This window comes from Serinus canaria, chromosome 1A (genome assembly GCF_022539315.1).
Source record: "Serinus canaria isolate serCan28SL12 chromosome 1A, serCan2020, whole genome shotgun sequence".
NCBI classification, from domain to species: domain Eukaryota; kingdom Metazoa; phylum Chordata; class Aves; order Passeriformes; family Fringillidae; genus Serinus; species Serinus canaria.
In genome coordinates, this window is record NC_066314.1 from 56,950,970 (window position 1) to 56,963,159 (window position 12,190).

At 53.5% G+C, this 12,190-nt stretch overlaps 1 protein-coding gene and 1 long non-coding RNA gene across 3 annotated transcripts; one reads left to right on the forward strand and one right to left on the reverse strand.

Moving 5' to 3' along the window:
• Positions 1 to 895: 895 nt before the first annotated feature.
• Positions 896 to 6,396, reverse strand: LOC127059146 (uncharacterized). The gene is made up of 2 exons (XR_007776627.1): positions 6,164 to 6,396; positions 896 to 1,073 (listed from the first exon to the last, which is right to left on the reverse strand). It is a non-coding gene; the product is annotated as an uncharacterized LOC127059146 (long non-coding RNA).
• A 1,505-nt stretch (positions 6,397 to 7,901) lies between these two features.
• Positions 7,902 to 11,867, forward strand: BHLHE41 (basic helix-loop-helix family member e41). 2 transcript variants are annotated; one of them, XM_050969944.1, is made up of 6 exons: positions 7,902 to 7,989; positions 8,104 to 8,207; positions 8,465 to 8,528; positions 8,811 to 8,918; positions 9,138 to 9,249; positions 9,361 to 11,867. In XM_050969944.1, exons 2-6 carry the CDS (start codon positions 8,146 to 8,148, stop codon positions 10,365 to 10,367), a joined length of 1,353 nt encoding a protein of 450 aa, XP_050825901.1. In that variant the 5' UTR covers positions 7,902 to 7,989; positions 8,104 to 8,145; the 3' UTR covers positions 10,368 to 11,867. The 2 variants fall into 2 exon arrangements, with proteins under 2 accessions (XP_050825901.1, XP_050825900.1); XM_050969943.1 differs by having other exon boundaries at positions 7,904 to 8,207.
• The last annotated feature ends 323 nt before the right edge of the window (positions 11,868 to 12,190 follow it).

A 12,190-nucleotide genomic window follows, 5' to 3' on the forward strand; every position in this document is an offset into this window, starting at 1 on the left:
TTCTAGCTAAAAAGCTCAGCCCTTCCCAAGGAGAACCCAGGAGGACACATCCAACAGTAGCTGGGCTCTTTGCTGCGAGCCAGCCTGCTTCAAGGAGCTTCTGTACCCAAAAACACACGCTGGGCTTCTCCTCTGACTTCTCTCACATCTTCTTAGCACTGACCTGTCTGCAGCCAAGTGTCTGGAATGGGGTGGTTTCTGTTTCATAGAGGAGGGAGACTGTCCCACCTGTCTTGTGCACTTGGATTTAAAAGAACTTGGCTTCCCTGCCACATCTGACCTCTCAGCCTCCTCCTTTATTCTGAAGGAGCTCAAAATGACAAGGCTCTAATAAACCCACCATCCTGTGAATGAGGGAAAATAATTTCAGAAGTGATGAATGACACATTCTTATTTACTGTAATTACACAGTGTGCTTCAGGAAGGTATTTTCCTATCGCTAATCCAAAACTTTTATACTCCCTTTTCTCACAGTTTTCTGCTCCTTCATTTCCTTCTAGGCAGCTACTCCCAGGTGCCAGGAGTGTTCCTACAAATCTCTGCCCCCTTGGAGCTAGCAGGGAAGAAGGGGATCTGTGCTTCAACTTCTCCAGCCTCAGCTTTCCACAGCTACATTTGCAGTGAAGGAAGGACAGAGGAAAAGTGAAATCCTGAAGTTTGTTATTTTCCTCCTACATTTTCTAATGGGCCTTGTGACAGTCTGGGACTCCACTGTAGTGTGTAACCACCACAAATATCCAAGTCAGTACCATATGGCCTTATACAGCAAGTTCAATAGTGTGGCTCTAGGTTTATCCTTTTAAAGACTTTCACACTAAGATGGTAAAATATCCCAGATTTCACTTGATTACAAAAAAAAAAAAAAAAAAAAAAAAAGAACATGCGCTTCTATGCATAACCCAAAACTCTTTCTTCTTCTCTCAGAAGTCCATAAAAAGGCATGCAGAAGGCCTTAGGTTTTCATTAAAATGGTGAGGAAGTGCTTTGCTTCTCCTGGAGCCTCCCAAAGGACTGGAATATGCTGGGTGTTACTTCAGGCAGTTCTGAGGAGCAAGCCACTTGACTGGAAAAGTCTGCACAAAAAAAAAAAAAATCACACCAACCCTTTAGGCTGTGGTCACATGGAACTGTTTTAGGGATCCCAACCATCCCACAGATCTGTTGAAAAGTTCTGGCTTCAGAGTTTCTCCCTCGAGCTTTGTGCAATCCTCCCGTACCTCCTAGGACTTGGAGGGAGAGGACATCTTTCACTCGGACATCTGGCACTGGTGTCCTAGCAGACAAGCTCCAGGGCATTTTGTGAAATAGTCTGCAGCCTTTAGAATCTGCTCCAGACAAAAACCCAAGGACACCAGGCAATGCAGCCCATTATTGGAATGAGTCTGTCAGATACTGTTTCATGGGGTGTCTCTGTGTTTCTGTGGGGCTGTTAATTGCAATAGGGGCATTCATGCATTTTCTACATCCTTCCTGATTCTTAACCAATGTAGGACATTTTCCTTTAGCTTAGCTAAGGCTTGTTGGAAATGCACAGAAACACAGTGTGGCTTAAAAGATTTTCCAGCTTTTAAATTATTAATCTCAGAACTTCCTGCTCCAGACACCACCTAACAATGTGCTCTATAGGCTGTTTTCATGCACTAGAACTTTCATGCCTTATTTGACCTTTCACTCCAGACTTTTCCACCATGACCAGAATCCTTTACACTTGGTATCCACCACTCCATTGTGCTCCAAATGTATGTAATTGTGCTCTAGGACAGTGGAGTTTCCCAACTCACTTTCTAGTTGTATCCTACTGGGATTCTTTCTGTGCTGAACCTTCAGGAGCCCACATTTCTCCTCTGGCACTTCCCTGCCTTGGTTCTCCTGAGTGAACTGGAAGTATTTGCACATCCACAAGTGGTTTCAGGGGAGACAAGCATTTCCCTCTCTGCATTCATCCCTCTGAAGAATCAACTCTTTGTGACACTGTTGCAGTGCATCCCAAAGGTTCTGCTTGGATTCCCCATCCCTGCTACTCCACTTACGAGCAGAGGCGTAGTAAATTGTGCAGTTGCAAAATTGCTATTTTCCTAAAGACTTGGGAAAATTGCATTTGGGAATCCCACAGAATGAGCTAGTGCAGGGATTTATGGCCTATACCCCTGTACAAATCAGAACACTGATTACACTGTTCCTCCTGTGCAAATACCAGCAGAGCTCATCAGTAAATTTAACCACTGGCAAGAATTGCACAGGTGGAAACTGCTAAATCTCGTTCTGCTGGCCACTGAAATGCTCTCCCTCTGTCACTGTGCCCAAGCAAGGTTTTGCAATGTTAGCACATCCACAAACAGCACATCTCCTTCTGTAACAGGAGCAGAGTCCTGTAGACCTGCAGCTTCAGGGAGCGGGCCAGCTCCGGGCAGTCTCACTTTTGCTTTTTTCAGTGGAAATTCCCCATCACCATTGGTGCAGCAGGCTGAAGTCACCTGCTCTTGGAAAAACTCCCTTTCCTTTGGGACCAGTTAGAGTGTGTCAGCCTTGAACTTATCACAGGCCACGTTGTCCATGCACCTACCACTTGTTCAAAGGTCTCAGCATGTACCCATAAATAGCCTACGCACAACAGACCTCTTGGAAGGCTGAGGCCATCCAAGGCCTCCTGTTGGCATGGTGTGCCCTACCTTCCCCACCAGCCTCTCCAGCGCAGCTGGGGCTTTACATAAGCCCCCAGCCATCACTAAACTGCCAGGCTGGGCTTTGCTGAGAAAGCAATTTTCTCTTCCTTCTTTTTCTTGATGTTTTCTGCCTGCTGATCTACACATTTCAGATCTCTTGTGGCTGCCCAAACTGAACCCATCATCCAAGGGACCTTCATGCTCAGACAGAGCTTCTTTCCAGGGAGTTCAGAGGGGGAACTTAGGGGGAAGGTTGTTTTGTTTGTTCCTGGTTGATGTTCATGGAAGTCATCCAGCAGACAGATGCAGATCCTTTCTGTAACACATACCCAAGGTCTGACTGACCTGTTGGGGAAGAGTCTCTGAAGGTCCCAGGACTCCAGACAGGCTTCAGACTCTCCCTTCAGTCAGGGCTGGCAGTGACCTCACAGTGGAGCCACCTTTATTTTTTACTGTCCCCGGAGGCAGGAGAGGTTCTCAGCTACCTGCAAAGAAGGAGCTTCACTGGAAGCACACCTTTCAAGGGAATTTCAAAACTGATGGGATAAGGCACAGTTCCTGGTGTTTATCAGGACATCACCATGCCTTACTTATTGCTCCAGTGCCTTGTTTCTGACTTCTCCAGGTTTGGGAAGTGTCTACATTCTCCTGTCACCACTATCCACTACCTGCTGATTAACCTGGTCACCATTAGCCCACGGGCTGGTTTGGGAGACTGGCCCATCTCTGGCATCACCCATTTCACATGGCCTAAGATGGGCCAAAGTATTCCAGACTGTGACCAGTGTCCTCCTGATAAGGTTTTTGCACCAGTCCTCCACAAAAACGTGGTTCTGATTCTGTCCCCCAGCTGGATCTCCCCCCATTTCCTCATTTTGCAACTCTGCAAAGGGCTGGCTGCACATTGTGTCTTGTCTTGGCCCACCACCTTCCCACACTCAGGTTATTTTATTTCTGCTTCTGAGCTCAGCTCTGTTTTTGCATGGCCCCTGTCTCTCTTGCTTTACATATGCTTGGGTGTGTGTGGTACTCTCTGAGGTGGAAGTTCTCTTTTCTTGTCCCCATGTGAGCCACAGCACTGAGCTGACAGGACTGACCACCTTCTCACCACTGCCTGCTAACTGGCCCAATGCTCTGCTGCAGCCCATCATTTAAAAATTTGGCACATTCCTCAGCCTCTTAGGGCATCTTTGGCTTCCCATTAAACACAGAGGTATCATTCCTAGCTCAGGAAATCTCTGCCCTGCAGGCCACCAGGACCTAGTTGACTGGCACAGGGAGCTTGCATTGTGTCCATGATGTTTGTCTGCTCCTCCCAAAGTATCTCCTCCTGGACTCCAGGACTCCCAGACCTTTTGTCTGACCCAGCTCAGATTTTTATGTGCTTACCTTTCCCTTTTTCCCTGATCTCAATCTGGTCATCCCCTTACTGAAAAATCTAATATTATACCTCAATGTCCAATTTCCCCTGGTTGAATACCATGTTATTCAACCAAAATAATCCTTCAGCTGAATTCTCTTTGTCCCCCACTTTGTGGCACACAGCTGATGAACTTTGTCTAATTTGATGGTTGATTCTAGTCATACAGCCAGACTAGATAATTTAATCTCTTTTCCTGAAGGCAAGTGCTCACTGGCATAAGAGCTGACCCCAACAAATTGGCTCCTAGGCCTCCCATTTCAGAGCCATTCCCTCATGCCGTGGTTATGGATGGAGCTGAACAAGGTGCATTTTCCTCTCCCAGGTGCATTTCCCTCAAGCACTGTGGCTTTTTCACTGATTCAGCTGGGACAAATAGTTTGATTCTTTTCTCCTGGAGACTGGAAAGCTGGTGGATGATGGTGGTAGGCTGTGTGCTGGCCAGCTTGTCTGCAGCAGGAGGCTGTTTTTTCCTGAAGCAACCTGGAAGCCTTTTATATCCTTTTCTCACCAATTTTCTCAATGTCTTAACTCTTTCCTGTAGTTTGTCTTGGTTTATAAATTGGCCAAAGCTTTTGTTGTGCATCTTATTTACTGGAAAACATTATTTTGCATCATACTAATGCTTCTGATCACCTCTTTGATCCATCCTGCTTTTTTAAACTGGGAGTCTTCCAGAAGAATTTTGCACTCTCTCTGGACACTGAAGTCTTTTATCCTCGTCTCCAGGTGACCTCTTATAAAACTCTTAGAAATTTCCAGATGTTGCTTGAACTCCTTTTGCAAAGTCTCCAGCTGTCTCGGCTCATGTTTTAAGTCTTTGGTAATTTTCAATTTCCGTTCCCACTTGGTTCCAGAGGAATCCCAGAATTAGGACTTCTCCTAGAAGCTGAGTCTCACCCTCGACATTCTTTCCATAATTTGAAGATCTGCAGGTTGTTCCAGAGAGGATGAAGCCGGCAAAGTAATGCTCCAGAAATGTTCCGGGTGTTCCACAAGGAGGTTGCTCCAGAAATGCTCACCACCACCACCCCCCCACCCCACCCCCCCCCCCGCTCCCCACCCTGTCTGTTAGTTACAGAAACCATGCAAAACCCTGCTTTCCTGCCCATGGGAGGAATCACCTGCAGGGAACTGTCTTTTCTTTCAGAGTTCAAGCTCCTTTTTAGTCAGCATTCCCCCAAAAGGTCTCCAGTTCAGGGTGCTTTAGTTCAGGGTTAAGCTCCTTTTACTTCGGCTGTTTTCTCGATACTTTTCCAAGGACCAGTCCAGTGAGGAGGAGGGATATTTCATGCTGAAGCTGCCTGTTTCTCTCCACTGACTAACAAGAGAGCCCGCTGCTCTTCCTTAGATGTCCAGCATGAATGACTGGCATGGGGCAACCAGTATGTCCTCGATGAGCAAGTTTCCCTTGCTGTCCGTGGTGCTCCTTCCTCAGAGAACTTCTCTGTAGTCCAGGCTCACCCAAGGTAATGTCCCAGGGGAGATTTAGGTTGGATATTAGGAAAAAGTTCTTCCCCCAGATGGTGGTTGAGCACTGGAACAGGCTCTGCAGGGAACTGACCACAGCTTCAAGACTCACAGAGCTCAAGAAGCATTTGGACAATGCTTTCAGGCACTTGGTAGGATTGTCCTCTGCAGAGTCTGGAGCTGGACTCCAGGACCATTGTGGGTCCCTTCCAACTCTGAATGTTCTATGACTCTGTGAACATGTGTAACAATTTGCTTTCTGCAGCAGCAGCAGCAGATTCTCCCACCCTCCTCTGTAGCAGTCCATGAGCCTCTCCTTCTGACCCCCCACCCCTATAACCTATACGCACGTGGCACAAATGTATGGTTTTTTTTTTTGTCCCCGGCTGAGCTTCGGACAGTGTGGAAATGCCATCAAGTTAACAGGGAGAGAGCTGTACAAGCCCGCAGTGCCGCTTGCTGCTTGCCAAGCAGGAGCCTCAAACACCTCATCAGAGCCTTCGCTGCTCCTAAAACCTCATTCGCACTTTACAGACGGGCAGTGCGGTTCGGCAGCCCCCACCTCCCTCCCGCACACAAAAATCACGAGTTACCCTTTTGGCCAGAATACCTGTAAAGCACGGTCGTTAGAAAGGAATGATGTGAGGTTCCCGTCTCTATTTTGGCAGGCGAGGGCGTGTTTGGTATTTATTGGGGTAATTCCCCCGCCTCCCCCAGCAGCCCGGATTCTATGGGAGCCCGGGTTTGGAGGTCACGCACCTCCAGGAGCCGGAGCCCGCGGAAGGGAGGGAGCAAAACTAAACCAAGTGAAAAGCAAGCGGTCAGCGCTGGCGGCGGGGATAAACACATCGCTATGGATCGCCTCAGCTGACACTTCCCGCCTGCGGTTCCCGCCGGGAATACCGGAGAGAAACCCGCCAGCCCGGCGCTGAGAGGGGGTGGTGGTGTCGGGGGTGTCCGCTCCCCCCGCCCCGCACGTGGGGCCGGGGCCGCTGCGCTCCCCGCACACGCTGCACACCCCGCACGTTGCAGGGCCACACATGCCGCGCCGGCGTGCAGGCACGGCGCACACGCGGGGACACGCGGGGACACGCAGGCCGGGACACACAGGCGGGGACACACACGCACGCACAGACAGCGCCTTTGCCGGGGCACGGGAAAGAAGAGCATCCCCTTCCCTCGGGCACTCCGTCCTTCCGCTGGCAGGAGGGTCCTGGCGGGCTGCCCGGCGAGGGGCGAGGGGTGGGGGCTGCCCGGGGCTGGAGGGGCACGGCCCGCGGTAGCCCGTGCGGGGATGCCCGGTGCCGCACGGTACCGCCGCCTGCTAGCGGGGGGCGACGGGGCAGGGCCGCCCGGTGCAGCCCGGCGGCAGTGATGTGGCAGCAGGTCGGGTCACGTTGCCGGCCCTGTGCTCGTACCAGTGTGAGACGGGATTAGGGAGGCGGCTGTCGGTGCCGCCGCCGCCGGCGGGGAGCGGGGGCTGCGCGGGCGCGCCCGGCGAGCAGGGACTCGGGCGGCGGGGCGGGGGGGTTCCCGCCCCGCCCCGTCCCGGGGCTACTGCGGCCGGTCATGCTGCACCGGTGCAAATCCTTTCCCAATGTCACCCCCTGCGCCCCGCAGTGATGCGGGCTGCCCGAGGTCAGCGTCAACAGCAGATGTGTTTACATTAGAGATAGACATATTTTTATATGTATGTGCCTCTATACGTGAGTCCCTCTGTATAGAAGGAGCGCTTCTGCCGCGGTCTGGCGTTGCAGGCAGATACGGCTCCCGTCCAAAGGTCGGGAGGGAGAGCTGCCGGGAGCAGCGGCGGCCGGGAGGGAGCACCGGGGGACGAGAGCTGCGGCACGGCGGCGCCGGGCCAGGGAGCTCTTCGAGCAGTTACACGCGTGTGCGTGCGCCTCTTCGTGCCCACGCATCCTATAGAAATCTATAGAAAACGTATGGCGAACGTGACCCCCTAACCGCACCCCCAAGAGAAGGGCTCGATTATTACCCCCTTCATCCCGTGGGCACGTTTTCCACTGGCGGGTCTCCTCCCCGGATGCAAATTAAAAATAAGAAAAAAAATAATAAAAGTAAAATTATTTCATAAGTATTCAAATTAGAAAAATAATTTAAAAAATTAAAACACAGTGAGAGTGGCAATCACCACGGCGGTAACGCTGACGATGACAGCGGCAGCAGCAGTAACACGGGGGGAAGCCGCTGTCTCGCAGGGCGGCCCCGGGCGGGCGGCGGGACCCCCCCGTCCCCTCCCCAGTCCCGCCCCCGCCCGCGCCGCACGTGAGCCGGGTGCGGGGCTGGCTGGCGGCGCGCGTGCCCCGCGGGCAGGCGCGGCGGCGGCGGCGGCGGCGGGAGCTGCGGGCGTGTGCGCGGGGAGCGCAGCGAAGGCGGGCAGGGGGGGAGCGGCAGCGGCGGCGGAGGCACTTGGAGGTGGGGGACGAACCGCCGCACACTTTTGGCCACTGCACGGGAGAGGGGGGACGGAGGCTGCATGTGCGCAGCGTCGCTCGCGGATCTCCCGAGACTGATCTCAGCATCCCGCAGGCTCAGTCAAAAGCAGCGACGAAACATCAGCCGCTGCCAGACATGGATGAAGGAATCTCCCGCTTGCCGGAGAGGCAGCTACTGGAGCATAGGGATTTTATAGGGTAAGGCGCCGGGGCACTATCTCCTTCTCGTATCTCTCCGGCGTTTCGTCTTCTTGAGAAAGTGCTGCGAAGCGCTGGGAGCGGCGCCGGCTCCCCGGCGGGGCGCGGGGCTCGCCGCCTCCCTCCGCTGGAGGACCCGGGCGAGCCTTTGCCCAGCCCTTCGGGCAGAGCGCTCGGCGCCCGTGTGCCCACTCGAGGAGGTGCTAGGCAAGCTATCGCTGCACTTGCCGATGCTGGATCTTTGTGTTTTTCTCCAGGCTGGACTACCCTGCCCTGTATATGTGCAAACCCAAAAGAGGCGTGAAGAGGGACGAGAGCAAGGTAAGGATAAGTTTCTGGGGCTCTCTTCTCGCTTAACCGCTTAATTTGGGCTAGCTAGATTTTGCAGAGTAGCTCCGCTTCCAAGAGCATCCCCGGGGGGCTGCGCATACAACTTGCCCCCCGAATCACAAGTGGGTTTACGAGCGAGTTGGCACGGCGGGGAGAGCGGTGTCTTGACGATAATTTGCGCGGCATGTGGTCCGCATGACATTTGTTTTGGTTTTGATCGGCGTTCCGAGGGACTCTGCCTAACACTTGGCTTTTCCGGGTTTTGCTAATTAGGAAACGTACAAACTGCCACATAGACTGATAGAAAAGAAGAGGCGAGACAGGATTAACGAATGCATTGCCCAGCTGAAGGATTTACTGCCCGAGCATCTGAAACTAACGGTAAGGTGCCCAGGAGTGTATATGCCCGTGCGGATGCAGGCGCCGGCAGCCTGCCCGCTGCGCATCCCCGGGACGCCGGGCTGCCTGACTGCTGCCCGCCGTCCATCCTGGCCCTAATGCCTCGGGGGCCGGTTTCACCGAAGTTAACGGAGGCCTCATTTGGCGGTAGCCAAAACGTTAGGGAGGTAGCCAAGCCGCCCCCTACCCTTGCCTTTGCAGACGCTGGGACACCTGGAGAAAGCGGTGGTGCTGGAACTGACTTTGAAGCACTTGAAAGCACTAACAGCCTTAACAGAGCAGCAGCACCAGAAGATAATTGCTTTGCAGAATGGTAAGCGGGGTCCGGGGGGCAGTGCCGCTGGGGCGCACCGAGGGCGGGCAGGGGGAGGCGCGGAGCATGGAGCCACGGGTAAACGCTGTCCCCGCTCGGTCTCCCCCGCAGGGGAGCGGTCCATGAAGTCTCCGGTGCAGGCCGACCTGGACGCCTTCCACTCGGGCTTTCAGACGTGCGCGAAGGAAGTGCTGCAGTACCTCTCCCGCTTCGAGAGCTGGACCCCCCGCGAGCAGCGATGCGCGCAGCTCCTCGGCCACCTGCACTCCATCTCGTCGCAGTTCCTCCCCGGCCCTCAGCTCCTCTCCCCGCCGCCGGGCCCTCTCAGCAAGGGATCCTCCTCCTCTTCCTCCCCGCCCGCCCCCCCCTGCGCGCCGGGCCACAAGCCGGAGGGCCTGGCTAACTGCGTGCCCGTCATCCAGCGGACTCACGCCGCCGAGCTCAGCGCCGAGACCGACACGGACACTGACAGCGGCTACGGCGGGGAGGGCGAGGCGCGCCCCGAGCGCGGCCCCGCGGCGGCGGCTGGCGGAGCGCTGCCCGCCCTGGCCATCAAGCAGGAGCCGTCGGGGGACGAGGTGCCCCCCGCGCCCAAGCGGCTGAAGCTGGACCGCGGCGGGAGCCCCATGCCCGGCCCGCCGGGGCTGGCGGCCCGGGGAGCCGAGGCGGCGGCGGCGGCAGCGGCGGCCGCGATGGTGAGACCCGACGCTGCCCTGCTGGGCTCGCTGATGGCCCTGGGGGCGGGCGGCGGCGGGGCCCCCTTCGGACAGCCGGCGGCTGCCCCTTTCTGCCTGCCCTTCTACTTTATCTCCCCCTCGGCCGCCGCCGCCTACATGCAGCCCTTCCTGGATAAAAGCAGCCTGGAGAAGTATCTCTACCCCGCCGCCCCCATCCCGCTCCTCTACCCGGGCATCCCGGCACAGGCGGCCGCCGCCGCGGCAGCCGCCGCCGCCTCCTTTCCCTGCCTCTCCTCCGTGCTCGGCCCCGAGAAGGCGGCGGCGGCCGCCACCGGGCTGCCCCCGACGCCCCACCTCCCGCACCCCTTCGCTGCCGCCGCCGAGCCCAGTGAGGAGCCCGAGCCCGCAGCCGCCGAGGAGCCCGGCGCCGAGGGCCCGTGAGACGCCCCGGGGCTCCCCGCCGCCGCTGCCCTCCCCTCGGACTGAGGGGCCGTCGGGCCCGCGCTTGCTCCCCCGGGTTCCTACGGAGGGCAGGGGTCGCCGGGGCCGGTGATCGCCGGGAGCTGGCGGCCGCGGGGTGCCGGGCCCGGCCCCGGGGAGTCCCGCTGCCGAGGCGGCAGGTCCCGGAGCGGCCCCCGCAGAGGACCGTCGAGGATAAAATTTGCTACTCAGTATTTTTTTAATGTTTGGCTTTATAAATGCATAAATAAGGAAAACAAAACAAAAAAAGAAGAAGAAGGAAGAAAACATAGTAAGGATACTTTTTTTTTTCTCTATATATAGAGTAATTAAATGTGGCACCTTATTTGGAATGGGTTTTTACATTGTGTCCCTAAGTCCCACTTGGGAACTTGCACTTGTCCGGGAGACCTGGATGGGTTCAGGGTGAGGGCGGGGAACGAGGCGAGGGAGGAAGGGCAGAGCCCAGCACCTGCGCTAGCACTTTATGGAGAACCGGAGTGTGGAGAATGCACCCTGAGCCCAAACCTGCAGTGCCTTGAGCACCCGGGGATGCCGCTGGCTCCAGCAAGTTTTGGGTGTGCAAGGAAAGGAGGGTCAGACCCATTACATAACCTTGTGTTTGTTTCTTTTTTTTTTTTTTTTGGCTAAGGTATACAGGGGTGGCAAGTGCATTTGTTCTCACCCCATCTTTATTTAATTCAGTATGTTCCCGAGAGATTTTTTTTTAACCCCAAACCTTGCTGTATAAAATGAATGTTACTGCACTGAACTACAAAAAGAAACCCCCTTCTCTTCCCCCAAGAAACACAGAGCAGCTTGTCAGCCTGAACTCATTTTATTCTAAATTCTGAGTGACACAAACTGGAGGCCATAGGTAAACACCTTGCTGTGCAACCAGAAATTATTAACCCACTTGGGGTAAGTTTCCCATATGGGTTTTTCCCTCATCCCATGCTCAAATACTGCGTTTTCCCTTTCTGGAGACAAACCAGACGCCAGATAATCACACAGATAAAGCTTTTTATAATAAGGCTTAAACCAAGACCTTGCCTAGATATTTTTAGTTTGTTGCCAAGGTAGCACTGTGAGAAATCTCACTTGAATGTTATGTAAGAGGTGAGACACCACAGCCTGGCGAGGAGTGTGTGTGTGTCCGGGGTCCGTCAGTCCGTTTGGTGCATCTGCTGCTGCTGTTGCTACTGTTTGCCTCAAACGCTGTGTTTAAACAACGTTACAAAAAAAAAATCTTACTAGCCTACAGAGTGGCTGTATGTAAATAGTTGTTAATACATCCAATTAATGACGTCTGACATGCTATTTTTGTAGGGAGAAAAATATGTGTTAATGATATTTTGAGTTAAATATCTTTTGGGAAGATTTGCTGAAAAAGTTGCACTTTTGTTACAATGCTTATGCTTGATACAAGCTTATGCTGTCTTAAATTATTAAAAAAAAATAAATCCTGTCTGCAAGAAACCAGCTGTTTTAGAACAGTTTAGTATGTGATATATTAGAAATCAATCTTTATATTCAGTATTTTCCAGCACTCCATGAATTCTATTATCTAAATATTTCCACACTATTTTGTGATTTAAAAATTCTTAATAAGGAATAAAAACTTTAATACACAAAACGGGGCTGTCTACTAATTAAAAATGATAATACATAGTAATTGTTGCATTGAGCTTCAAACTGTATGATTGTGTGTCTGATGATGATTTAATTCACAGTTTTAATCTGGGTTTGAATTTGCTGGGTTTTCTTTAACTCTCTCTGGCAAACTCTGGTTTAATATGTGCACA

Bases quoted from the DNA above. Each gene is read 5' to 3' on its own strand.
- BHLHE41 (XM_050969944.1), top strand. From the start codon at position 8,146: ATGGATGAAGGAATCTCCCGCTTGCCGGAGAGGCAGCTACTGGAGCAT. The intron at 8,208-8,464 runs GTAAGGCGCCGG...GTTTTTCTCCAG, and splicing joins GAGCATAGGGATTTTATAGG to GCTGGACTACCCTGCCCTGT. The intron at 9,250-9,360 runs GTAAGCGGGGTC...TCTCCCCCGCAG, and splicing joins GATAATTGCTTTGCAGAATG to GGGAGCGGTCCATGAAGTCT.